Here is a 25,621-nt window from a genome sequence, read left to right on the forward strand (position 1 = left end):
TGAATATATCTAAGATACCCTCTACAGCCTTGATTTCCTTACCTGTAAAATGGGGATAATAATAGTAGTTTCTATCCCACAGGACTGTTGCAAGGCTCAAATGAGATAATACATGTGTATAAGATACTTGTATATGATGTATGTAGCACATTGTATAAAATCTTAAAGCACTATAAAGGTACAAGCCATGGTTAGTATTAGGGGGAAATGATACCTTCAAAAGGTTGGATATGCCATCCAAAGTGATTTTAGCAATAAGTTATAAATCCCACGAATTCTGCTCAAATTCATGAAACTCCCAGGGAATAATTTAGGTACTTTGGGTAGGGCTGCAAATTCTTTATGGCAATCACTTAGCAAATCACCAATTCAGGTCATTAAGTGGCAGTGGTCCCAGAGGAACTTGAAAGAATGATTATTGTGCCCCCTTCCTCAAACCCCTCTCTCATCTTAACATTAGGACTGACTGTCAAGTTAGGCTAAGATTTCTCACTATGTGTTAGGGATACGAGAATATTCATTTTACACCTGCCTTTCTGCTTGCAAGGGAACGCTTTGCATCAGACACAATCAGAGATAACTTGAAATGGAATAGGGTGGTTTATAGAGTAGTGAGTTTCTTGTCATTGATTTAAATTCAGGTCTCCCTGACTCTAGGTCCAGCGCTTTATCCATTGTGCCACCTAAAATACGCTTGATACATGGAGGTAAATACAGTATTTAAAAAAAAGAAAAAAGAAAAACAGAACGATAGGAAGGTCATGAAGGGCTTTAAAATCCATACAGAAAGAAAAAAAATAATCCATGCAGTGAATTTTCTATTTGATCCTGGTGGTAATAGTGATCCAAACGTATTCAAACCTGTGCTTAAGGATGATGACTTTGGCAGTTGAGCGGAGGAGGAACTGGACCTGGAGAAAAGATTTGAGATTGGGACCTCAATCAAGAGGCTGTTGCAACAGGTTAGGCATTAAGTAAGTTATTGCACCAGGAAGAAGCTGTGTGAAATGGGGAGAAGAGGATGCATAGGAGGAGAGATAAAGGTGAAAAGAACAAGACTTGACAGATTGGATATGGGCAGGGAGTGGGAGTGAGGAGAGAAGGATAACACCTATTCTGGGTTCATTAGAGGATGGTGGTGCCTTCCATAATATGGGGAAAAAAAAGCTCGGGAGAGGGGAGAGTTTGGGGAAAAGATAATGAGTGATGTTTTGGACATGTTGTGTTTAACATGTCTACAGGATGTACAGCTTGAAATATCTAGTGGATAGTTGGTGATGTGTTACTGGAGGTCAGGACAGAGGTTAGGGCCAGAAACTGGAATTATCATCGAACTGAATAACTAATGAATACTTCAAAAGATCCATAAAGTAATAAATAAATGATTTTTAAAGCAACTGCATTGGAAAATTTCAAGAATAGGCAGGTCAAGTGTTAAAGTTATATAAAACATTTCAAGAAACTTTTCTTTCAAGAGAATTTGCCCATTTTGACTGTTTTGAATGTTTTCTTATAATAGCTTAGTTCTCATAAATACTTGAAGCTCGGTGATGCTCATAAAATAGCTTTAATAATTTAGTTTTTCTTTTTTATTTCATAAACTAAAGCAGCAAAATGAGAACTGAATACAGCATAACACAGGAACTGGAATAAGCTGAAGTCTAAATATCATTATCCAGCATGCTTTTGGACCCTTAGGTTAGTGATTGTGTGGTTGTGCAGGCATTTTCGGTCATGTCTGATTCTTCATGACCCCCTTTGGGATTTTCTTGGCAGAGATACTGGAGTGGTTTGCCACTTCCTTCTCCAGCTGATTTTACCAATGAGGAAATGGAAGCAAATAGGGCTAAGTGGCTTGCCTGAGGTCACAGAGCTAGTAAGTGTCAGAGGCCAGATTTGAATTCAGGAAGATGAGTTAGTTTTCCTGACTCCAGGTCTTTAACTCTATCCAAGGTACTACCTAGCTGCTCCAGTATAATGTTTGTTGATTGATTGATTTTTTGAAACTATTGGACATATTTAGCCTGGATAAAAAACATATTTAGCATACATGATAGTTGTATTCAAATATTTGAAATGTATGCTCATCCTTCATTGCGGAAGAAGACCATGACATCAGAGAAATAATGACATGACTTGCACTTGACTTTGTTTTGAGTGAGGGAGGGCTGTGCAGGTCACTAGCCTCACTTCTCCTCCAGAGCCATCTGAATCCAGTGACCAGATATTCATCAGGATGACTGGAGATGACCCAGGATGAGGCAGTTGGGGTTAAGTGACTTGCCCAAGATCACACAGCTAGTGAGTGTCATGTATCTCAGGTGAGATTTGAACTCAGGTCCTCCTGACTCCTGCACTGGTGCTCTATCCACTGCACCACCTAGCTGCCCAGTATTTGAAGTATTATCAAGTAGAAAGGGGATTGTTTTTGTAATGTTTGCCCCAAAATCAAAGAATGAGGACGAGAGACACTTATTGGGGAACTAAACACAAAGGAAAACTTACTAAGAATTAAATGGGAATGGGTTGCCTCAATAGAAAGTGAGTTTTCTGTTGCTGGAAGTCTTCAAGCAGAGAGTGACCCTTTGTTAAGTGGTGTTGTGGAAGAGACGGTCCTGTGATTCTTGGAGGGGTTGGGATAAGTGATCTCTTGGTCTTTCCTAGCTCCAAGAAACTGCTGCTGCTGCTACTGATGATGACGATGGTGATGATGACAGAGGAGGTGGAAGGAGAATGAAAGACTATTCAGATGCTATCCTTAATATATTAGTATGAGTGACATATCTTTGAGCCTAGAAATAGAAGGAACATACTCAACCTTTCCCACAAACTGAACAAAAAAGAATTAGTCACAGCCTACTTTCTTAGAAATACTAATCATTCATTCAGTCAATGGATACTTAATGACTTCTTAATTAGATATAAAATAGTCTATTTGTACAAGATTTTCTGAATCTAGAAATTTGATTGCTCAGTCTTTATTGTTTCCTTACTTTCTTTGTCTTTATGGTATAACAAAGAGACAAAGAAACAATTAATCTCTTTATCTAATACAGCCTAATATTATCTTTGAGATTGTCATAATAGAGTTCTAGGAACTACTGAAAGACCTAAAGGGACATAGCCCAGTAATACAAGGTGACAGGGGACTGATCCTTGAGGAATAATGGGAATTATAAAGGGAAGAGATAAGGAGATATTGCTTTCCGGACCTGGGAAACAGCCAGCACAAAGTTTCAGAGACAGGAAATGCTGTGTTGCTTATAAGCAACAGTAAGAAGGCTAGTTTTACTGAACCGTCACATACATATAGCGAAGTAATATGTACTAAGCTTGGAAAGGTACGTTGAGGCCAGGTGGCAAAGAAGAATGAGTCTATCTATCTCATCTGGGTTGGAAGTGTGAAGGTCATTCATAGGCTGATCCCAGGGTTGATTTTTATGGAAGCTTTTTACCTTGTATATTTTTCCAAACTGAGCAGGTTGACCTAAGAACCTGCTGGTAAATGCTTATTAACAACCAGCTCTCTGAAAAAATATGCCTATATGACATACTTTTAAGTTGAATCTGCATTATTAACATTTTCTCCATCCCTTTATTAAATCTAGACAATCAGCAAAACAGTAACTCAATCTCTGATTTGTAGTGTTTGACAATTTCCCAGGTATAAATGCTGGCCCTGAAACTCTAACCGTCGGTTCTTGGGAGTTGGTTTGAGCTGGCTCCAGTACATCCTTGGGTTCACCCCTCCTTAGGCAACCTTGTAGCCTCCCTTTCTGGAGGTCTTACCATACTAGTGTCAGACACAGTACAGATACTGGACACCCTTTAAGTTTACTTGTACCTCAGAACTCTTGAACTCAAGGGATCTACCTGCCTCTACTATAAAAGAATTACAGATATGTACCACCATGCCCATACTTGAAAGTATTTTGAGTACGCTAAACTTCCCCTTTATCAAGGACAGTGTGGGAATCTGAAAAGACTCAAATATATGTTCCTCAGTAAATTCCAAGGCTAAAAATTTCATTCTGCCTCTTAGTTGTCTCTGCTTCACATTTTTTGCTCCACAGTTATAATGGGATCCCATCAATCTTCTGACTAAAACTAGGTCCACTGACTCTTCTTTTCCTTGTGCAGGTAAAGTGTGAGCTTTAGTTGTTTTTCAGTCATGTCTGACTCTTTGTGATCCCATTTGGGATTTTCTTGGAAAAGATACTGCAGCGGTTAACTGTTTCCTTCTCCAGCAAGTGTGAACTTAGATACTTTTTTTCTCAATAAAATGGTTTTAATAGGCTCTTTGTGAGTTTTAATTCTTAATTCTTTAATTACTTTAATTCTTTTTTTGGTTTCTAATTCAATTTTTCCATTTTTCCCAATTAGTATGTTCACATTTGTTACATTTCTCTCTAAAAGCTAGGTGGTGCGATGGATAGAGTGTGAGACCTGAGATCAACAACTCATCTTCTTTAGTTCAAATCTGGCCTTACACATTTACTAGCTGTGTGACCCTGGGCAAGTCACTTAACCCTGTTTGCCTCAGTTTTTCATCTTAAAATGAACTTACAAAAGGTCAGACAATTTCTTATCTTAAAATGAGCTCACAAAGAGTCACATATAGCAACAACAGCAAAAGTTGAGTAAGTTTGCCAAGTTGTTTCATACATTCAGCGCCATTCATTTTTATTATTGATCATTATTGTATTGAAGATAGTATGATGTAGCAGAAAGAATACAGAATTTGGAATCACTTAACTTAGGCTCATATTTTGGCTCCAACCCTTACTGTGCAATCTTGGGCAAGTCACTTACACTCTCTGATCCACTGTTTCCTCATCTGTAAAATGGACTTCGATTACCTACTTCACATCACTCTTATAAGGAGAGTTGTTAAAAATTATGGAGAATAATATAAATTATCCCTCTCTAGGCTGCACTACTAATTGATCTAGGGCAGCTAGGTGGTGCAGTGGATAGAGCACTAGTGCAGGAGTCAGGAGGACCTGAGTTCAAATTTCACCTCAGACGCTTGACACTAACTAGCTGTATGACCTTGGGCAAGTCACTTAACCCCAACTGCCTCATCCTGGGTCATCTCCAGTCATCCTGATGAATATCTGGTCACTGGATTCAGATGGCTCTGGAGGAGAAGTGAGGCTGGTGACCTGCACAGCCCTTCCTCACTCAAAAAAAAACAAAGTCAAGTGCAAGTCCTGTCATTATTTCTCTGATGGCATGGTCTTCTTTGGCAATGAAGGACGAACACACACTAATTGATCTCCATAGGACTTTCCTTACCTTTCCATAGAAATGCTGTTTGTCCTTCATTCTTGAAGAAGACTATGGCAACAGGAAGGTGATGCCATTACTTGCAAGTGAACTGGATTTAAGTGAGGGAGGGCTGTGCAAAATCACCAGCCTCACTTTCTTCTCCTGAGGCATCTGGGCCCAGTGGCAAGATATTGATAAGGACGATTGGAGATGGTCCCTGATGCAGTGGGAGACCTTGGTCTTTTTGAGCTAAGGTCTTTCCCAGGTCTCAGTTTGACTGAGGCAACATCTATCCAGGGATTAAGCCTAGTTAAGAAATGAGGCAAAAAAAATGGCCTCTTTCACTTAGTCAAAAAAAAAAAAAATCAGTCTGAGAAGGAAAGACCCTCCGAGTTTCTGGTCCAAACAGAAACAGTTGTTATTTACATTCACTCTGAGCCATCAGGGTCCAAACAATGACCAGGGAGGGCTTGGGCTGGAACCTATTGTTGGCCAATCAATGAGAGCCAGTGTGATTTGGGTTTAAAGCGTGATCCTTAAGAAAGAAATCTAGCCCATAAATCCCAAGGTATCTTGCCAGGTTTCAGAGATCAAAATTTACATTCCTTTGGGCAAAGCACCCACAGGTAAGGATGCTTATCCTATGTGGACAGAGGGAGAAGAAGGGGGAGCAGACAGGACAGGACAGGAAAAACTCACTCTGCCACCACCACTACTACCACTACCACCATCACCTCCCTGACTACTTCTTACTTTGGAAGTACTCTGCTTTTGAGACTTTACCTTCTGATTGTCTGGTTCCTCCCAGAAATTCTAATTTAAGAAAGAGTCCCAGGCCAAACATGTCTTTAACCTTTGGCTATACTGCTGACTCATTTCCATTAGACTTTTTCTACCAAGACTCCACCCAGACCTTTTGTAGCTCCCTTTTATGTACTGTTCCTTATTCAAATATAAGCTCCTTGAGGTCAAGGACTGACTTTTATCCCCTGCTTCTACATCTATTACTTTTCCTTCTTTTTTTGCTTCTATTCCCACTGCTAAATTCAGTGCCTGAAAGATAACTTACTCAATGCTTGTTGACTGACTGACAAAAGTAAGCTGAAAGATTTCTGAGCTGGAGATAATCTTAAAGATCATTTAGTCTAACTTCATTTTACAAATAAGGAAACTGAGGCTAAAGGGTACTGTTTCAGAAATTTTAGTTCATGAACATGATGAATAAGATGAAACTAGTCATAGAGAACTCCTGAACAAGAAGCTCCCTCTTTATTTTTTTTAATATATTCATTTTATTTATTTTAATGCTCTACAATCATTACCATAAAACTTAGATTTTTTCCCCCTACCTACCCCCGCCACCCTCCTCCCTCCCCAAGATGGAATACAATTCTATATAGGATCTACACATACATTCCTATTGAATACATTTTCATTATAGTCATGCTGTGTAGGAGGAAAATAAATGGGAAAAATCATATAACAAACCAAAACATAATACACACAACACACACACACGTAAAAAATGATCTGCTACATTCGCTATTGAATTCCATAGTTCTTTCTCTGAATGTGGAAGGCATTTCGCCTTAGAAGACCACTGGGAATTTTTTTTTTCATGTCCTTGCATTGCTATGAAGTTCCAAGTCTACCAGAAAAAACTCTCTCACACTGTGGTTGGTGCTGTGCACAAAGTTCTCCTGGTTCTGCTCCTTTCGCTCCATCAGATCATATACGTCCTTCCAGGCCTCTCTGAAGTCTTCTTGTTCATCATTTCTTATGGCGCAATAGTATTCCATTACATTCATATACCATAATTTATTCAGCCATTCTCCAATTGATGGGCATCCCCTTGATTTTCAGCTTTTGGCCACCGCAAGGAGTGCTGCTATAAATATTTTTGTACATGTGGGACCCTTTCCCATTTTTATGATCTCTTGGGGATAGAGTCCTAGAAGCGATATTGCTGGGTCAAAGGGTATGCACATTTTTGTAGCCCTTGGGGCATAGTTCCAAACCGCTCTCCAGAATGGTTGGATGAAGTTCCCTCTTTATTAATGCAGATCAGCACCTGTACTGTGATTTATAGAGGTGCTTGGGGCACCAAGAGATTAGTTAACCTATCCAGAATCACATAACGAGTATTCATGAAAAATAAGACTTGAACCCGGGCAGTCATTACTATGAAGTCAGTTCTTTATCCAGCCTACTAGGTTGTCATAGAAAATACATAGTGTACACATAAATTAACGTGTAAAGCAGACACTTCAATCATTTTCCTTCCTTAAATAATTATTTGGATCAGCCCCTAGGAGAGAAGTGAATCCCTTAGTGTGATGGGGTTTTTTGGTGACTCGAACATGAGGATAAACAGCTTGATCCAGGGGTTAGAGAATTCTTGGACCCAGATATTAGATTTTTTTTATAGTTGTCTGAGATCTATTATAGCAGGTTTTGTGAAGGACAAAATAAAGTAACTTCCTGAATCCATGAATATTGGTGCAAGTGTGTGTGTGTGTGTGTGTGTATGTGTTTTATTTCAGTAGAAGGTGAAGGATCAAATATAGCACTCATTGTTTTCTTTTCAGAAAATGAATTCATTTTGATAGATAAATATTTTACAATGACAATGGCTCCTTTGTAATTATAAAAAAAATAGTTGGAATAAGAATATTTAAGGGGAAAGAGGCAGAGTCCAGAATCTCTGCATTTTCAGAAGTGAGGCATTGTAAAGGTGGAAGGATGCATCTGAAGCTTTCTAAATAAACAGTAACAAAGGGTATGGTATTGGGGTACACAAACATTTAAGTCAGTATTATACTATTTCAGTCCATTCTGTGTATATTATGAGTCTAATATTCTAAGCAAGCATATGTTACAGAGACTCCAAAAGTCCTTTTTTTTCACAATGGAAACAGTGAATTAGCTCATGGAAACATGCATTAAATTGTATATACAACTTTTACAAAAATGTTTCTTCTCAGAATGTATAATGAGTGTTTTCATATTGCTTGCAGGGGAATGGAATGGAATGTATTAAAACTTAACTATTAAGATTGCTTCAAATAACATCATTTTTTTAATTGTTGTTTAATAGGGAAGGCCATGGTAAAATTTCAGTATTTGCTGTCAAAATGGCCTTAGCCACCCTATGTGGAGGAAAGATCATGGACAAACTAAGATGTAAGTCATTTCTTGTATTGCTCTTTTCCCAGCCAAGGTACAAAACTGTTTATCTTTCCATAAATCTTTCCCCTTTCCCTTTCCTGTAATACCCTAACTTAATCCCAGTCATATTTCTTTCCAGTACCTGTCAAAGTTATTGCTTTTTTTTAAAGAATTTGTCATTTACATTTTCTTAAGTGCTTTTTTTTCCCTTTAAAGTTGCATAAAGTTCAGCCTTCCCTTTAGATTCTGGTCTTTGAAACTGTTCACATCAAGTAATTATATGCAAACATAAATGCCATACTTCTACAATGGAATTATTGTTATTGCTTGCTGTTAAATACAAATGATAGATTCTGCTTTTAATATTGAACATGCATTTGTTCTAATCTATTGACTTTTTTGAGATTATCTGAACTGTCACATAGTCCTATGCTTACAATGATATAAACTTGAAGACCAAACCATGTTACCATATTATGATATGAAAGTTATCTTCCTCTATTTCAATAGATAAGCAATAGAAATTACCCAACTATATTGTTCAATTTCCTCACCCCATATTTAATGGAAACCAAATAGGTAGAACTTTGAGATGCATGTCCTAAAGCAGACTTTTCCAAGGTATGGGCATAGGAATTATGTGGGCCATTAATTCTCCACCCCTGGAATAATGGTATGAAGCCTCCTTTTTTAACATAAAAGCACACAATAGTTGTATTATCATTATTTATTGATAATAAACATGACTAATGACAGAAAGCTAGTATAAATTCAATAATGCTTCCAAATAACTTATATTGTATTAATCATAACAACATCTACACCATTTAAAAAAAACATACATATGTAACATCCCAAAGGCAAGTTACACATGTGAGCCAGACATATTTATCCAGTTGACAGAAGGTTTCATTGCTTATTTATTAAGCTGAGTTGCACTGAATATTTTGTTGAAGCTAAATAAAATTAAAAAAGATGGTGGATTTGTGGATCCCTTGTAATAACTTCCTAATCCCTAGGAGTCTGAAGTCTGCATTTTTGGAGTCACTGGTCTATAAGGATGTCCTAAGCAAGGTGGAAAATAAATTGAAATGGACGAAAGGTTGAAAAGTGGCCATTGAAACTTCTGCCTATCTCCAAATACCCTATTTTTGTCACTCTCATTCCTTGATATCCATGAATAAATCTATATTATCATCAATTCATATTATATATAAAATACAATATAGCATGCATATAACATATATACACACACTTTTTTTCAAAGACACTTCTGTATTTCAATCTCAGTTGCTTGATCATCAGTTTCAAAGACTAGGTTATTATGGATTGATAAAATGGCACAGAGGGAAAAGAGACATAGAATAGAAGAGAACCAATTTGAGGTGTGCTTTAAATTAGTCTGTTAATAGCACAAGTGGAGAATAACCAGGACCTGCTTGCAGCTTTCTCACTGGTACAGCAAAGACAGTTGGGAGGAAAAACAGAGAAGTTAAGGTCAGAAGCACTGTAACAGACCAGATCAGCCTGTACATCCAGGGTGGCTCATTTTTTCTTACTTTGGAGCCAGTGTAAATTCATGAAGTACAGAAAAGCCATCTTTTATACTCTTTGGGGGTATTTAGTTTTAATTTTAGAATTAGACTAGAGAAACTGAAGAAAGTACTCTAGTACAATGCCTAAATAAGTTCACATGGTGGCATTAGGAGTTACAACTGTAACTAAAATGGGATGACTAGACCTTTGGTCCAAGGTGATAAACTTTAGAGGGTATTCACAGTACTTGCAGTTCTTTGGTAGCATTGAAACAACTCAATTTAGCACATAAGGATAGTTTATTAATGATGACACCAGTTCCTTATCCCCTGGCAGTTACACTCTAGCTGAGTTTCTTGCTAGCCTTGCCTTTCTGATCTGGTTTTCCAAGAAGTGACCACATGATATCTCTGGCCCCACAAGGATCAACCCTTCCTCCATCATCTGAGGAAATATATCTTGCCACTTGCCCCTGGTCCATTTTTGTGATGTTTCCCCAGAGCACAAAAATGGCTAATTACAGCTCTGACTGGTAGTTATTTAAGGAAATGCCTCACTATGAATCTAGAAGAATTTCCTTCAGGTCATAGCTTGGCAAAATAAATTTAAGTGTGTTAAGAATACCCAAAGCCTGTACCTTACATCCTGTAAGTAGCTCTTCATTTTGTGTGTACATCAGATATATTAGAGAAAATCTAGACAGTTTCTTAGTGAAATTTACGAATGAGCATAAGTCTATTTTGCAAATGCTGCTCTAAAACAGATAATTATCAGTGTTCTCCTTGGTTTATTATAAAATGTGGCTCATATTTAGAGCTAAAATAGACCTTAAAAGTCAACTAATCCACTTCATTTTACAAATGAGGAAACTGAAGTCCAGAAAAATGAAGTGCCTTGTCAAAGGTCACACAGCTATCAAATAACAGAGACAATATTCGAATCCATGCCCTTTTCCTATAGAGGGTTCTTATTGCTGTAGTAGGGCTGCTGCTTGAATAAAAAGAGTTTGATCTGATTAAGAAAGCAGTGGCCCAACTATTAACACCTCTTTCAGTCCCTGCCATAGAAACCCAAGGGATAGCAGCTCACCTGTTTTAAAAAGGCAACTGCCCAGTGAGAACATCAGATTATCATGTAATGACCAATTAGAGTCACTGTTCTCTGACAGAGAGAATGAAGGAAATGACATGAGTGCCATCTAGGCACCAACCTGAGTAACTGCCCTGATGGATGCACCACATTATTTATCCCATAGCAGTATGACAGAATGGTACAGGAACATGTCACATTCCCCTCCTCCACATGTGTGGGCTCCAAGTTCTCACACTGGAAGGGTAGCCTCAGAATTATTCTGATTCAAGAAACAAGAGTTGTCTGTTCATTTATAATAAAGTTAAGAGGTGGGTCAAATTACATAAAATCATTACTATCTTTTTTCTATCTGCCCCCTGCTCACTGCACTGGCACCATCAGTAATCTCAGCTTGGATTGCTTAGTTTACTTTTATTTCATATCCATATACTAGTAGCAATGCTGCTTTTTAAAAGACCTTCAAAAAGAAGATTGGACTTTGGCAAATGACTGAGAAAAAAAGAATTCTATTTCTTCCCTCCCATTTCTCCTCATGTTCCAACAATCTCAGCTCAGGACATTTCTAGAATTATGAAATATTAAGCATTTCAATGTAGCCAATGCTTTAATTATTATGAAAAATACAAAAGTTGATGACATCCTTTCCATCAAGGATGGGAAAGTCTGATGGGGGAAGAGAAAATTTACAAAATTTATAGACATACTGCCAAACTGAACATGACCAAGTAACAAAATGTAGAGTAGACAGTAATTATTCAGATGATATTTTTAGAGATTTTTTTACTCATTTTTCAACTTGATCCTTAAATTGAATAAGATAGAAAATCCTGGGTCATGTAACCATTAACAACCCTTTCTCTATAGGCCTTTGCTTTGTTCGTCCTTGGTTGACCTTAGTTTTATAGCAAATGTTAACATTATTTGAGTTTAAGATGACTTTGAGTGGTTTTTTCATTCATTTTCCATTTTATTTTTAATTAAAAAGCATTCATTTATTTTCCCTCCTACTTTCCCAATTAAAAAAATAGCGAAGTAACACTTTTAACAAATATGCATAGTCAAGCACAACAACTTCCTACCTTATCCATGTACAAAAATGTACATTTCATTCTGTATATTGAATCCATTAACTCTCTGTCAGGAAATGGGTAGCATGCTTGACTACCAGTGTTCTGGAATTATGGTTGGTTTATTGCCTTGATCAGAATGGATGTACTTTTTCATATTTAGTCTCATCAAGATTGCCCAAGTTCTTTAAGATTATAGCCAGAAAAACCTAACCCTGTTTTAAAACTAAAAATTAGCCCAGAAGTCTAGAGCCTAAAAGAAACCAGAAGAGAAAGATAGCTAGCATAAGCAAATGCAATTAGGAACTCCACTGAGATATTTAATAGATATTAATTACCAAGCCTTTTCCATTGGATTTCATGGGCACCTATGTTAGGACATACTATATTTGCCACTGGCAGACCCATCTAAGTGATCCAGAAGCAGTAAGAGATGAGGGTAGATAAATAAGAGAAGTATCATTAATAAAAATAGGTGCAAACAGGTCAGTTTTATAGATTAAATAGCATGTTTTAACCTAATGGCTTTTTAAAAATTATTTGCAGCTACATCCAAATTCCACTCAGAGAACTTCATACAAAGATTTTAGTTCCATATGGGTCAGATATTGTGTTCTTCCTCCCCCAATGACAGACTGTAGAATAAAAGACCATATATAACACATGCTCTGATTCTGTGTTATCAAAAGGTTCCATTTTATAAGTGTTCTACTCCTAATAAGCAGTCATTTAGGTGTGTTAATTGTGCAAAAGTTGTGGTACAATCATGCACTCCCAAAAGCAATCCTCTCCTGGTCAGCTTCTATAGAGTATGGTGATAATATATGGACTAGAAGAAAAAAAGTCATTCATTTTCACGGCACATTTTACCTACTGAACTCAGAAGAGCTTTTCAACATTATCTCATTAATCTTCATTAAATACACAGGTGCAGAGATTGAGATACAAAAGTTAAGCCAGTTGCCTCTGGTTACAATCAAAACCAATGGTATTGCTGAAAGTAAAACCTACAACTCCTGATTCCAGTTCAGTGACCAGTTACTATGCTACTTTTCCTCTTAATTAAATAGGCTTAAAGAACCCTCTCCTAGCTACACCCAGATAGACTTCTTACACGTGGAACATAGAGGTTCGTAGAGTTTTTGCTACTTCTGTCAGATGCTAATCAATTACTTTAACTCCCTCTCATCTCTGCCCATATTTGCTTTTCTAGGTGTCTTTAAAAGCACAAGAAAAGTGGTTTTATAGCAAAAAAAATTATAAACATTTTTCAGTGAATCTAGTGAAATATTTCAAATGAGATCAACCATCTCATGTATTCACATTAATATGTTGCCAAGGTAAAAAGTTGATGTAACCTGCTGTTTATCAAATTAGTCTTATTTCATTTGAATGATCTGTCTTGTGTTAAGTTTCAGTTACCAGCTTTTAAAAGAAAAGGTTGCCAAGGAGAAGAAATACTTAAATATTAAAATCAGATATCTTTCCTTATTTTTCCAAAGCATATTTTATTCAGTCATATCCCTTATCATTTTAATCAGATGTTTAAGTGATTTTGTATATGTAAATTAAGTATCATTTCTCTTATTCCCATTAGATATTTTCTCAATGATTTCTGACTCCAATGGAGTAATGGTTTATGGGCGATATGACCTATTCCTAAGGGAAGTCCTCAAACTCCCCACTGCTGTGTTTGAAGGTCCCTCATTTGGTTATACAGAGCAGTCTGCCCGATCCTGTTTCTCCCAACAGGTAAGGAAGAGCATGTCATATGGTTGGAGTTACCTCCCTATGTGTTACCCCAAAACACAAAATCTCATTCAAAACTCTTTCATCATGTCATTAATCTGTGGTGCATTGCTTTTGGTGTGTCCCTCCGCCTCTGGAATAACAGTGAAAACCTATATCCCTGGATGGAAAGAGCTAGGTACCGGATAGACTCCTATCTTTTTACTGGCCTCTTCTTAGGAGTAGCGTGGTGCAGTGGAAAGAATGCCTGACAGCATCAGGAGGACCCAATTCAGGGTTCATATCTCACTTCTAGTATTTACTAGATTTGTGACCAAGGGAAAAGAACCTCACTAAGCCTCAGTTTCCTCATCCATAAAATGTATGTGATAGAAATAGCTGAGATAACTACCTCACAGATTCGTGAAGCTCAAGTGAAAGAATATATTGAGAGTTCTATGCTTTAAAGCATTATATAGATGTTGGCTATTAATAGTACAGGAAAAAATCAATTAGATTCAGAGTCTGGGTCCAGATTAGCTTAGGATAAGAGCTGGAAGAAAGAAAAGTTGGGGAAAAGAGACAGAGAAAAAGACAGAGAGGGGAGAAAAGAGAGGAAAGGGGAGGAAGGGAATGAGGGAGAGGGGAGAGAGAGATAGAGAGGGAGGGAGAGGGAGGGAGAGAGGGAGAGAGAGAGAGAGAGAGAGAGAGAGAGAGAGAGAGAGAGAGAGAGAGAGAGAGAGAAAGTAAAGGAGGGAGAGAGAGAGATCCTTTTCACCCTTGTAGGTGAAGTGATGCCTTGTATAAAGTACAGAATCTCAGAATTGGAAAGGACCTCAGAGATCTAGCCCAACCTATACCTTAAGAGCACTTAGTATAGTATCTGGCATATAGTTGGTGCTTAATAAATGCTTATTGACTACCTGACTAACCAGAATCTCTTCTGTAACCACCCCCTCATGTCGACTTTGCTAGAACACATCTGCTTCCTGACACAGTCCATTCTACTTTTGAACATTCTAAATATTGTAAAGTTTTTGCTTACACTGAGGAAAAAACCCCATAAAAACACAAAAGCTTGATGACTTTCAATAGAAAATAATGATAATAACTAACACTGATAGGGCTCTTCAAGAGTTGCAAAATGCTTTACGTATATGTTCTCACTAGATGAGTTTTCTTCCTTACAAAAGCCCAACCCAGAAGCTGGTTGTGTGTGAATGATACTTTACCAGTTTCCCTGTAGATGTGTAATTCCTGACAGGTGAGAAGTATCCCATTCTGACTGTTCTCCAGCTTTTGAAATAGATGGCCTCAGAACCCACTTGGCTCTTAGACTTGGGACTTATCTATCTTACTATGGATCAGAAGAGCACAAGTTAAACAGCTGAGTGACTCAGTGTTTTAGGGAGGCAGCATGGCATTTTGGATAGGGTGTTGGAGTTGGAACCAGGAAAATCCAGAATCAAATCCCACCTCAGACATGTAACTATCTGGTTGACTCAGGGCAAGTTGTTTAGCTTCTCTGTAAGTCAGTTTCCTTTTCTGTAAAATTAGGGGTTTGGAATAAATGACTTCCAAGGTCCCTTCCAGCTCCCATTCTATGATCCTTTGATTCTTTTACCCTATGGGTACTAGATCTAGAATGAAAGTCAAGATCAGGTCCTGGCAATAACACTCCATGTAGCCTTGGGAAAGCAACAACCTCTCAGAGCCTCCACTGAATTATTTTTAAATAGGGAGTAATACTTTTACACAACTTATCCTCCACCACCACCCACAGGGCTACTGTATTAAATGAACTTATGTCTCTAAAGCCTTAAATCAGTGACAGCTGTTATTTGCACTGGTGTACACCTATAGCCACTGTACACCAGTGGCAAAAAGATACCAGAGAGACTTATAAAGAAACAGAAAGACAAGACACATTTATTTGATGGAAGTAAAAAATAAATAGGATGCAGGAATTGTAAAGCAGTTCTTTTCCCTAGTCTACCCTGGTTTAGTATTTTTCAGTTTCTCATGTGTGAACAGAATTTCTCATTGTAGTTTTATGTTCAAATTCTGAATCGTGTTAATTCTTTTTCCTCTCTATTCTCAAACTATTTTTGAACCATCCATTAAAATCAGTAATATTTCCTTTTAATTCACATTAGATAATAGAAATTCAGCCCTTGAACTGGTTATTAGATTCTTTGATAATAATTATAATTATAGTAGTTGGGACTTGGCACTTTAATCTATAAAGAAGTTATCATAAAAGTTTCTTAAGAATTTTGATGTTTGGCACTTGAAACACATTTTCTGTATAAGCAATGTCATTGTGACCTATCGGATTATGAGGATGCGTGCACTAGATTTGACCTATAGAATTAAAGGACTGAGAAGGGGCTTGCAGGGTAGATACTTAAACATCACATTTGGAAACGGGCCTTTTTTGCTCCTCCATTAGAATATGAGATCCTTGTTAGCAGAATCAGTTTTCACTTTTTCTTGCTATTTCTAGCGCTTAGCAGAGGCCAAAGGCACATAAGAGGGGATTATCAAGTCTTGGTTGATTGGTACATTTTTTTTTTATTTTTTAATTTTGAGTCAAACTAAAATGGACAAAACCGACATATTAACAAGGTTTTCTCTCATTCTTAACTGTTTCTTTCTGTTACAGAAAAAAGTCACTTTGAATGCTTTCTTGGACACACTCATGTCTGACCCCCCACCTCAATGTCTGGTCTGGTTACCACTTCTTCATCGACTGGCAAATGTAGAAAATGGTAAGACTGACTCCCAGGCCAGTTTAGTTTAGACAGATAAGACTATAAAGTCCATGTTCCCTTCAATAGAATGTGCATACCTTGAGGACTAGAACTGGTTTTTGTCGTTATATCTCTAATATCCAGCACAATACCTTGCATGTAGTGAACATTTAATAAGTGCTTGTGAAATTACATTGAATTGACTATGTGCATCATGACTATGGATAGAAAACTGATATTCAGAGGTCACAGCTGTTCTTTTTTTGGAAATCTTTGTTGGTTTTCAGTCTGGACATGTTTTGGTTTCATTGATTATACTGTATTTATCTCATATCTACAATACAAGGAAAGTATTTTACAAACTTTAAAGCAATGTAAATTTTTATTATTATTTTAGATGGATTTGTGATGTCATTAGTGGGGATACCACTGTTCCTTCCCTGCAATTTTTATCCATACCTTCCTTTTTTAATTATTAAATTTTATTTTTAATTTATGGACTAAAACAAGCATTTCCATAACATAGTGCAATAAAAAAGATGATTGCACATGAAACTGCAAATTTACTATGCACAACTTGCCATATCACGTAAATTTTTTTTCTTCCATCCTCTACCCCCTACCCTAGAGATGGCTACCATTAAGCATAAAAAGATGTATATATGTAAAATTATTGTATATATACTTCTGTTTATCGATTCTTTTTCTGGATGCAGATAGGATCTTTCTTTATATGTCCTTTATATTTAATTTGAGGATTTATAAGAAAATAACTCCTTGAAAACTAGAATTAGGCAAATGGAATAATTTTCCATAATCTACCCAACATTCTGGTGGCCTTATTCTTTTAATATCTCATTACTGTATCTTATGCTGTATTTGGGCCTATCATCTATAATCTTATTCCTGCTTGTTTTACCAATCCACTGGTTCCAATGATACTTGCCCTTAATTATATCCTTATAATACTTCTTACATGAAAGCCATTATTGGTGATATGCCCCAAACCATTCAAACCCAGCAGGCATCTTTTCATTGTCCTTTAGGATTCACTGCACTTTCATTGTTCTGAAATTCTTATGTTCCATCATTCACATCCATGTAGAATTTCTGTGAAAATATTACTTTTAAAAAGACGGGCTTTTGTGACAGCAAGCAGTTCAGGATCACTGAAAGTGCTGCACCATTTCTTAAATGTGACTTAGCATGATTGCCTTTAGACAATTCTGGGCCCTACTCATGATCCAAAACATATATATTGACCTGTGAAAGATACATTCCTTATTATTATTCCCTGTGAAGAATGAAGGTAACCAGTTAAAAATGCAAAAATATATTAGACTCTGAAAGTGCATGACATAGTTTTGAAAGTTTAATCTGCATTATTAACATTTTCACAATTGCTTCTTTAGGTCTACATACAATCAACAAAACAATACTTTTTAGCATTTGCTGATTTTCGAGGTATAAATGTTTACCCTGAAAATTTAACAGTTATTCAGGGGCGTGGCCTCGAGGTTACATGTGGCCTTTTCAGTCCTTGGGTGTGGCCTTTCGACTGAGTCCAAGTTTTACAGAACAAATCCTTTTATTAAAGGGATTTGTTCTGTGAAATTTGGATTCAGTCAAAGGACCACACTTGAGGACCTAGAGAGTCACATGTGGCTTCAAGGGCACAGGTTCCCCATCCCTGAATAAGCTGCCCCCAACACACCCCTAGAAAGTGGATCTATTCACCACAATTACTTATAAAGCTATTAAAGGAATGGCTTTTCCCTGCTTTCTTTGCTTGTTGGAACCAACTAACCCGGAACTGTTGCATTTAGTCATCACATTCTCAAATTATGTGCATGGATTGAGTAAGTTTAAAGACTTAAGGCAATTTTGACATCAAACACTTTTTTTCTTGCCTCTTTATACCTGAAGAAGCAAAAAAGTAGAAGTTCTTATCATATGGTATGTGTACACATAAGCATTAACCCTCTAAACTGTTCATTTTCAGTTAAAAAGAAAAGTAATTTTCCTTACCTTTTTTGAAAATAATGCCTTTATCACTTTTCCTTTGGTACTGATTTGTGATTTACATAAAATGTTGACATTTAATTATCAAACATTTCCTATAGCTAGCTGCAATACATTTATAGCTCCAAAGCTTATAGATTGGCTTTTGATAAAGACTGTTTTCTGAAAGAAATTGGAGTTGGAAAATCCAGACTTCTGGAAATATACTTAGTGAATACAGCAGGCTTTTGTAACAGATAAGGACTTCACTGCAGGCAGTAGAAGTACTTAGACTGGTAAGGTTAAAAAACTTACCTTTAAATTCATTACAAGCATTCCCTCCATATACACTTGTTCTCTTTGTCTGTTCCTTCCTGGGGAGATCAAACGCCAGTCTATTAACAGGTATTATCTATAAGCCAATATTTTCTAGATCTGGAGTTTCTGACTCCTGACAAATTAGAGGGAGTGGTGTATTCTTGGAGGATACCAAGGTGGTTGCTTTAAATCTCTACTGGGTTTTATTATTTGCATTTTTGGCACTTTTAAAAATAAGTTTTATTGATGTATTCTGTTTCTTACATCATCAGAGTTATCCAAAGCATCCCCTTCCCCTCACATAGAGCCATCCCATATAACAAAGAATATTTTTAGAGAGGGAAGAAAATCATTACAACTGATCAATACATTGAAACATCTGAAAACGTGCAACAGCTTACACAGGTGGACCTCCCACCTCCCCAAAGGGGAGTGTTGGGAGTGTTCTCTTCTATTTCTTCATTTGAATCCTACTTGATCATTATAATTTTCTTATATTCACTTTCGGGTGTTTTTTTCTTGATATCATTGTTCTTTTCGTTTACACTGCTGTAATTATTGTGCATATTGTTTCTTGACTCTGCTTAGTTCATTCTCCATTAGCTCATGTAGATCTTTCCAAGCTTCTCTGTATTCATTACACATATCATTTCTTATAGCACAATAATGTTCTATTACATTCATGTGCCACAATTTGTGATATATTCTCCAATTGATGGCATTTATTTTGTTTCCAATTTTTAGTTGTAACAAAAAGTGCCACAATAAATATTTTGGTATATATCAGAACTTTCTTCTTATCACTGGCTTTCTTGGGGTGTAAGACCAGTAATGAAGTCTCTGGTTCAAAGGGTATGGACATTTTAGTCACTTTATTTGTATATCCCCAAATTGCCTTCCAAAATGATCATGCCATTTCACAGCTCCACCAACACCAGAACCGTTCCAACACTATCATTTTTGCTATCAATTTTCAGGTGTGAAGCGAAACCTCAGAGTTGTTTTGATTTGCATTTCTCTTATTATTAGTGATCTGAATCATTCTTTCATGTGGTTATAAACATTTTGCAGTTCTTTTGAGTTGCAATTCTTCTTTTTTCAAATAATTTGTTCAAATACTTTGATCATTTATCCATGGGAAATAGCTGTTATGTCATTTGCACTTTATAATTTGTGCTTCTTTTCCTGACCACTTCTTTTCCTCAGTAATTTCTTCAAATGCAAAAGCCATGGTTCCTAACTTTTTTTTCTGTTTTCACAATTCAACATATTCCCATGACATGGTAATATTTAATGATTTTAAATTAATTATTGATCCCCAATGCCATCATCTAACCTCACCCAGTTTAAAATGAACATTTCCTGTTGCCAAAGACATATTTCTTGTTTTGGTTCAGTTCAACTTGTTTTCAAAAACTTTAGGCATTTCCATGTAGTCCATCCATCTATGGCTGGAAAGGAAAAATCCACATAGCTCTTTATTGGTTATCCTATTCAAAATCATGATTCTCAATAGACAGAGACAACTGCTTCAGTTTTAGAACAAGAACCCATGTCTCCTCTTATTTTCTCTTCTTCTTGCCATCAGGGTCTGTGGTACTACCAAATGGCTGTACACTAGAAACATTTTATCAGTGTAAATGATATTAAATAAGATGTGTTCCCATGTGTTTTGCCAATATACCCTAAGGAAAGGCACAGAGTCTTTCCATCTAACTTGCAGCTGAAGCCTCCTATGTTGTCTCCCCTGTTAGAATGTTAGAATGTCTTGTTTTTCTATTTATATATCCAGAATTTAGCACAGTACATTGTACTAGTTAGTACTTAAAATCGTGTTTTTCTTTCCCTTCCTTCCTTTCTTTCTCTATCTCTTCTTTCTTCCCTCCCCTCCTCCTTCCCTTCCTTCCCTTTCTTATTCCTTTCTTACCATCCTTTCCTTTTCCTTTCCATCCCTCTTTTCCTTCCTTCCATCTTTCCTTCTTTTCTTTCTTCCTTCCCCTTTACTCTAACTCATTCCTTTACATGTCCATTACATCTATCTCTCATTTATCTCTTTTCTTTCTGCTTTACCTCTCTCACCTTTCCCTAATCTTTGTCCCTCTCCTTATGCATAAGTTCTTAATTGTTTGCTACTTCCTGCACTCTCTAAGAGTTCAGTTGCTACTATTAATTGTGTTTCTGAGATTTTGAAAGAACTGTATAAACCTCCTAGAGACAGAAAGCAGTCTTTGGTGGGAACAAACTAGCCTGGGTCATTTATATTCTTGTGGTGTGACATGGAAGAGGAGAGAAACTGGCATTCCAGAGGTTTTTTGTTTGTTTTCAAAAAAGAATACCCCCACCTGTTTCTCTCTTACTCTATCTGAAAAGGGTGCCTCAAGTTTCTGAAATCTGTCCAATGCTATTGTCAAGTAGAATTGAATGTCAAACAGAATGCTAAAAATTAGGGTTGGCAGTGGGAGAATTCAGTGGCTTTTGGTAGTTTTATCTTTAACATTATTCATTTTTATTTTCTTTTCATTTTAATTCATCTTCCCCTCAGTCTTCCACCCTGTTGAGTGTTCCTATTGCCACAGTGAGAGCATGATGGGATTTCGCTATCGATGCCAGCAGTGTCACAATTACCAGCTCTGTCAGGACTGCTTCTGGAGGGGACATGCTAGTGGTTCCCATAGCAACCAGCACCAAATGAAAGAGTACACGTCATGGGTAAGGCAAGGTTCAGGCATTGCTTACTGTAATGTTTGAGTCTCCCCAGACTGAGGAGTATAATCGAGAATGGTGTTAGCATTGGGGGTCAGACTTACTTTTTGTTTCAGGGGGTGAAATTTGGTGTGCTTCCTTCTTCTCATTGGGGGTAAGTAGAGATCCTTTCCTGAATCTACTGTGGGTTTCTGAGAGATGATAAATAGTAAGTTGTGAGCAATTTTGCTCCTTGGAGTCTAGATATGAATTTCCATCATTTTCATGCTGTGTTGGACGCCAACAGGACAGCAGGAGACACTTGGAGAAGAATTTTATTTTCATGGGACATTGAGGGTGTTTAAATTTGATTGTGTTATAGATTTGTACTGGACTTGCATAAAATGATTGTTAGTTTCTTTTTTTCTCTACTTCTCTTATATATATTAATTGTAATATGAAGAAAAACAGTGTGGGTATCTGGGTTGAATGGAAGCATTCATTTTAATCCCTTTGTTCTTCTGGGTTTTTCATTATGTATATATGAGTAAATCTTTTGGTGTAGAGTCAAGTAAAGTAGTTTAGCCAAAATGATAAGAAACAGAGTTCCACATGAATAGCTAGCTGCCCAGCTTTTATGCTTGTCACAGGAAGCGGGTGGTACTGAGTCTATAAGAAAAATGACACTATCTTGGTTTCTCACTCTAGCAATTTGCTATCTGCTGCTATATCTTATCCTTCCCTAAAGTTACATTCAAAAAGCAGTTATAATGAGGATGCTCAGTGGTCTCCATCTTCCATTAGAGCATTGATCTATAGATCATTTTTTTAGGAAGGCAGTCCTATCAACTCCTCCGTCATACTACTTCTGATATAGGAAAAATGCATGCCATTTGCAACCAAGCCCCTCCAAAGCTAAACAAACTTAAGTTCAAGTTATGATGACTCAGAGATAAATTAACTGATCTTAAAGAAAAGAAGAAAATCCATTAGAAACTTATTCAGAATATGAAGCCAACATTATAGTATAGTTACTTATTGGGGGGGAAAAAGGAGGCAGGGAAATGTTTAACATTCAATCACGCATTGTTTACCACTAACCAGCTCGCAAGTTTACATTTTAATGATTCTCTGGGTTACTAGCAGAGCTGTGTCATCCTCTCAGTATTTCTGAGTTGATTTAGGGGTGTTATAAAAAATGATGGGCAGATTCTACCCAAATTTTTAGGTGGTTTTTTTTTTCAGAATCTGTGGGAGGGGAATTTTTCCTTTCAAATTAAATTTACCAAATATTTATTAAGTAGCCACTATTAGGCATCTAGGTGGCTCAGTAGAGAGGGCACTGGGCCTAGAGTCAGGAAGACCTGAGTTCAAATCCAGCCTCAGACACTCACTAGCTTTGTGACCTTGGGCAAGTCACTTAATTTCCATTTTCCTCAATTAACTGGAGAAGGAAATGGCAAACCACTTCAGTCTCTTTACTAAGAAAACCCCACAAATAGTATTGGCATGATATGGTCCACTGAGTCATGAAGAGTTCGAGATAACTGAACAACAACAATCAGTAAAACTCTGAGAAAAAAAATCCTTACCCTCACTGAGTTTAACTTCTCTTAGCTTATTGTCTTATTCCCATAAGATACATATGCAGATGTAACAGCAAGCAATGTAGGATTTTTTTGTTATCTTTTTGGAGTTCAGTTTCCCAGGCTCAGGATAAATTGTGAGCATCTCAAGGTTCAATCTCCTTTGAACCTTGATAGTTTACAGCTGTGCAGAGTCACTTAGGTTTCATGCCTACTGACTCTGAGCCAATTAGGAGCTGAGTATTTGTTATATGTACTCTGAAGTGAGGTTTTGCTTTGGGGCTCACCCTTTGGAAGGTTTATGTGCCAGATGAGACTCTGGGTAGCCACTAAGGAGCCCCCTAGCTTTGAAAACCCAGATGCTGGTGCTTCTTTCTCTGGTAACTAGGTATATATGTAATGGTCAGACAGTTGGATCTGTGATGTATGTATTGCTTATGGTCAGATAGAAGCCTATCTGTTGGTCTTTATTTCTCTGCTTGTATTTCTTCTTTCTATATTTTCTGAGTGTAATTAAAAAGGATTGTTGACTATCTTTCCTAGCAAAGCAGACCTAAGAGCCTGTGCTAGCAGCTATACTGGATATGCAAAGTGTGGTTGTGTTTATAACAGATAATATAGATAACCTAGTAATGTATAAGTTCCTCAAACAGATACAAATCAAAATGCTCTGTGAAATTTTTAAAAGTATACTATGTGCAAGGTACCCAAGGAATAATCAAGCATAGAAAGAGACACAAGTCTCTCTACCCTCAAGGAGCTTAAATCTATTGAGGAAAGAGCAGAGGGATATAACCTATACCAAGATAAGTGTGATCTATGGCAAAATATAAGGTCAAAAGAGAGATTAACAAAAATTACTCTAAGAAAATTTGAGGAGAAAGAGATCACTTTCTCCTAGAGGATCCAAGAAAGTTTCATGACAGAGGAAGCCTGGAAAGAAATGAGTTTCAATAGGCAGATATGTGTAAGAAGAGAGTTTTAGGCCTGGGCATGTCATCTGTTTTTAATAAATAACCATGTTCATATTTTATATATTCAATATCCTGGAAGTTTTGTTGTACTGAGAAGATAATTATCTATATGTAGATTTTCTGTTCTATAATTATTATATTCCCATTTTGTTGGTCATTTAAAATTGACTTTGGAAAAACATTAAGTTCCATGAATAGTCTATTTTTCTGAAATGTTTTGGACTATAAAGTCACACTGGATGGCACTGTCTTTAGAGAATATAATCAGACTACCCAAAAAGAAAATTAGACTCAATGACCTCTGTAATTTAAAGACCATTTTAAAAATTTTTGGATGATGAAAGGGGCAATGATGATGGAGGAGTACAAGAAGACATCCCAGGAAACTGTAGTATTTTTTTAAGTAGCTATTTATTAAGGTTTATGTTTAAGTCATTGAACTAGGAACTATGTGGTTGGCAAATGAATGAGAAAGAAGCTTACAAAAAGAGATAGTACTCTCAGAATGAACTCTTTACAAAATTGAGTTTTATGTGGATGAGATGTTTGAAATACTAAGAGATTTCCAAGGTATGTGAAGTTACTTCCATTTGGAAAGATCAGAGAAGGCTTTATGGAGGAAGATCCACCTGCACTGAACTTGAATGATGGAAAAGAAGCAGATGATGAGGGAGCAGAAGAAGAAGAGAAGGATACAGTTCAGGCAGAGAGGGTAGAATGACCAAAGGCACAGAGGCAGGAAAGGGTGAGAGAGGTCCAAGAAGCAGTAATAGTCATGTTGGGCTGAAACACAAGATACAACAGGCAAGTAAGATGCGAAAGGGCAAAAAAGGGAGACTGTAGGCAACTGAATTCTATGTTAAGGATTCTGGACTTTATTTGCTATGTATTAGAGAGCAATGGAAGAGTTTTCATCATAGGAATAATGTGATCCAAGTTATACATCATAGGAATTTGGCCAGTTTTGCTTTAAGATACAGTTAAATTCCAGTATCCTAAAATAATATAGAATGCTTTTTCAATATCATGTTTCAGGAAGTATTCAATAACATCTAACCATCTCTTCCTTTACTCCCTTTGTCTCTACATAAGTAGAGCATCTTTATTACTGTCCTCTGATGACTAGTGCAGCCCAGTTGGTAAAGAGTTACAATGGAGGAAGAGGAGGAGGAGAAAGGATTGACATACAAATGAATATATTACTCTGGCTTTTAAATAATGAAAAAAGGCTAGATTCTTATAGTAAAATTTTCAGTTTATGTCTGAATGTATAAAAGAAAACAAAAGGCATAGTACTGAATGGTTTCTTGCGGAAAAGGACAATTCAAGCTAAGGATTTCTGATTGCATATTGGTAGATTATTGGTTACTGGTGTAGTGGACTGAGGACTGGTTTCAGAGTCAGAGACCTGGATTCAAGTTCTACCTCTGACATACATTGGCTGT

General features: G+C 36.9%; 1 protein-coding gene across 21 annotated transcripts in view; it reads left to right on the forward strand.

Annotated features, from left to right (window-relative positions):
- Positions 1–25,621, forward strand: part of DTNA (dystrobrevin alpha) — a 464,017-nt gene that overhangs the window by 343,913 nt on the left and 94,483 nt on the right. For all 21 annotated transcript variants that reach the window (XM_072604522.1, XM_072604523.1, XM_072604524.1 and 18 more), the window contains 4 exons: positions 8,369–8,454; positions 13,732–13,886; positions 16,528–16,633; positions 21,477–21,643. In XM_072604522.1, coding sequence (XP_072460623.1) covers positions 8,369–8,454; positions 13,732–13,886; positions 16,528–16,633; positions 21,477–21,643 — 514 coding nt within the window. The remainder of the gene's footprint in view (positions 1–8,368; positions 8,455–13,731; positions 13,887–16,527; positions 16,634–21,476; positions 21,644–25,621) is intronic.

The sequence above is a fragment of the Notamacropus eugenii genome, chromosome 4 (genome assembly GCF_028372415.1).
Source record: "Notamacropus eugenii isolate mMacEug1 chromosome 4, mMacEug1.pri_v2, whole genome shotgun sequence".
In the NCBI taxonomy this organism is placed as follows: domain Eukaryota; kingdom Metazoa; phylum Chordata; class Mammalia; order Diprotodontia; family Macropodidae; genus Notamacropus; species Notamacropus eugenii.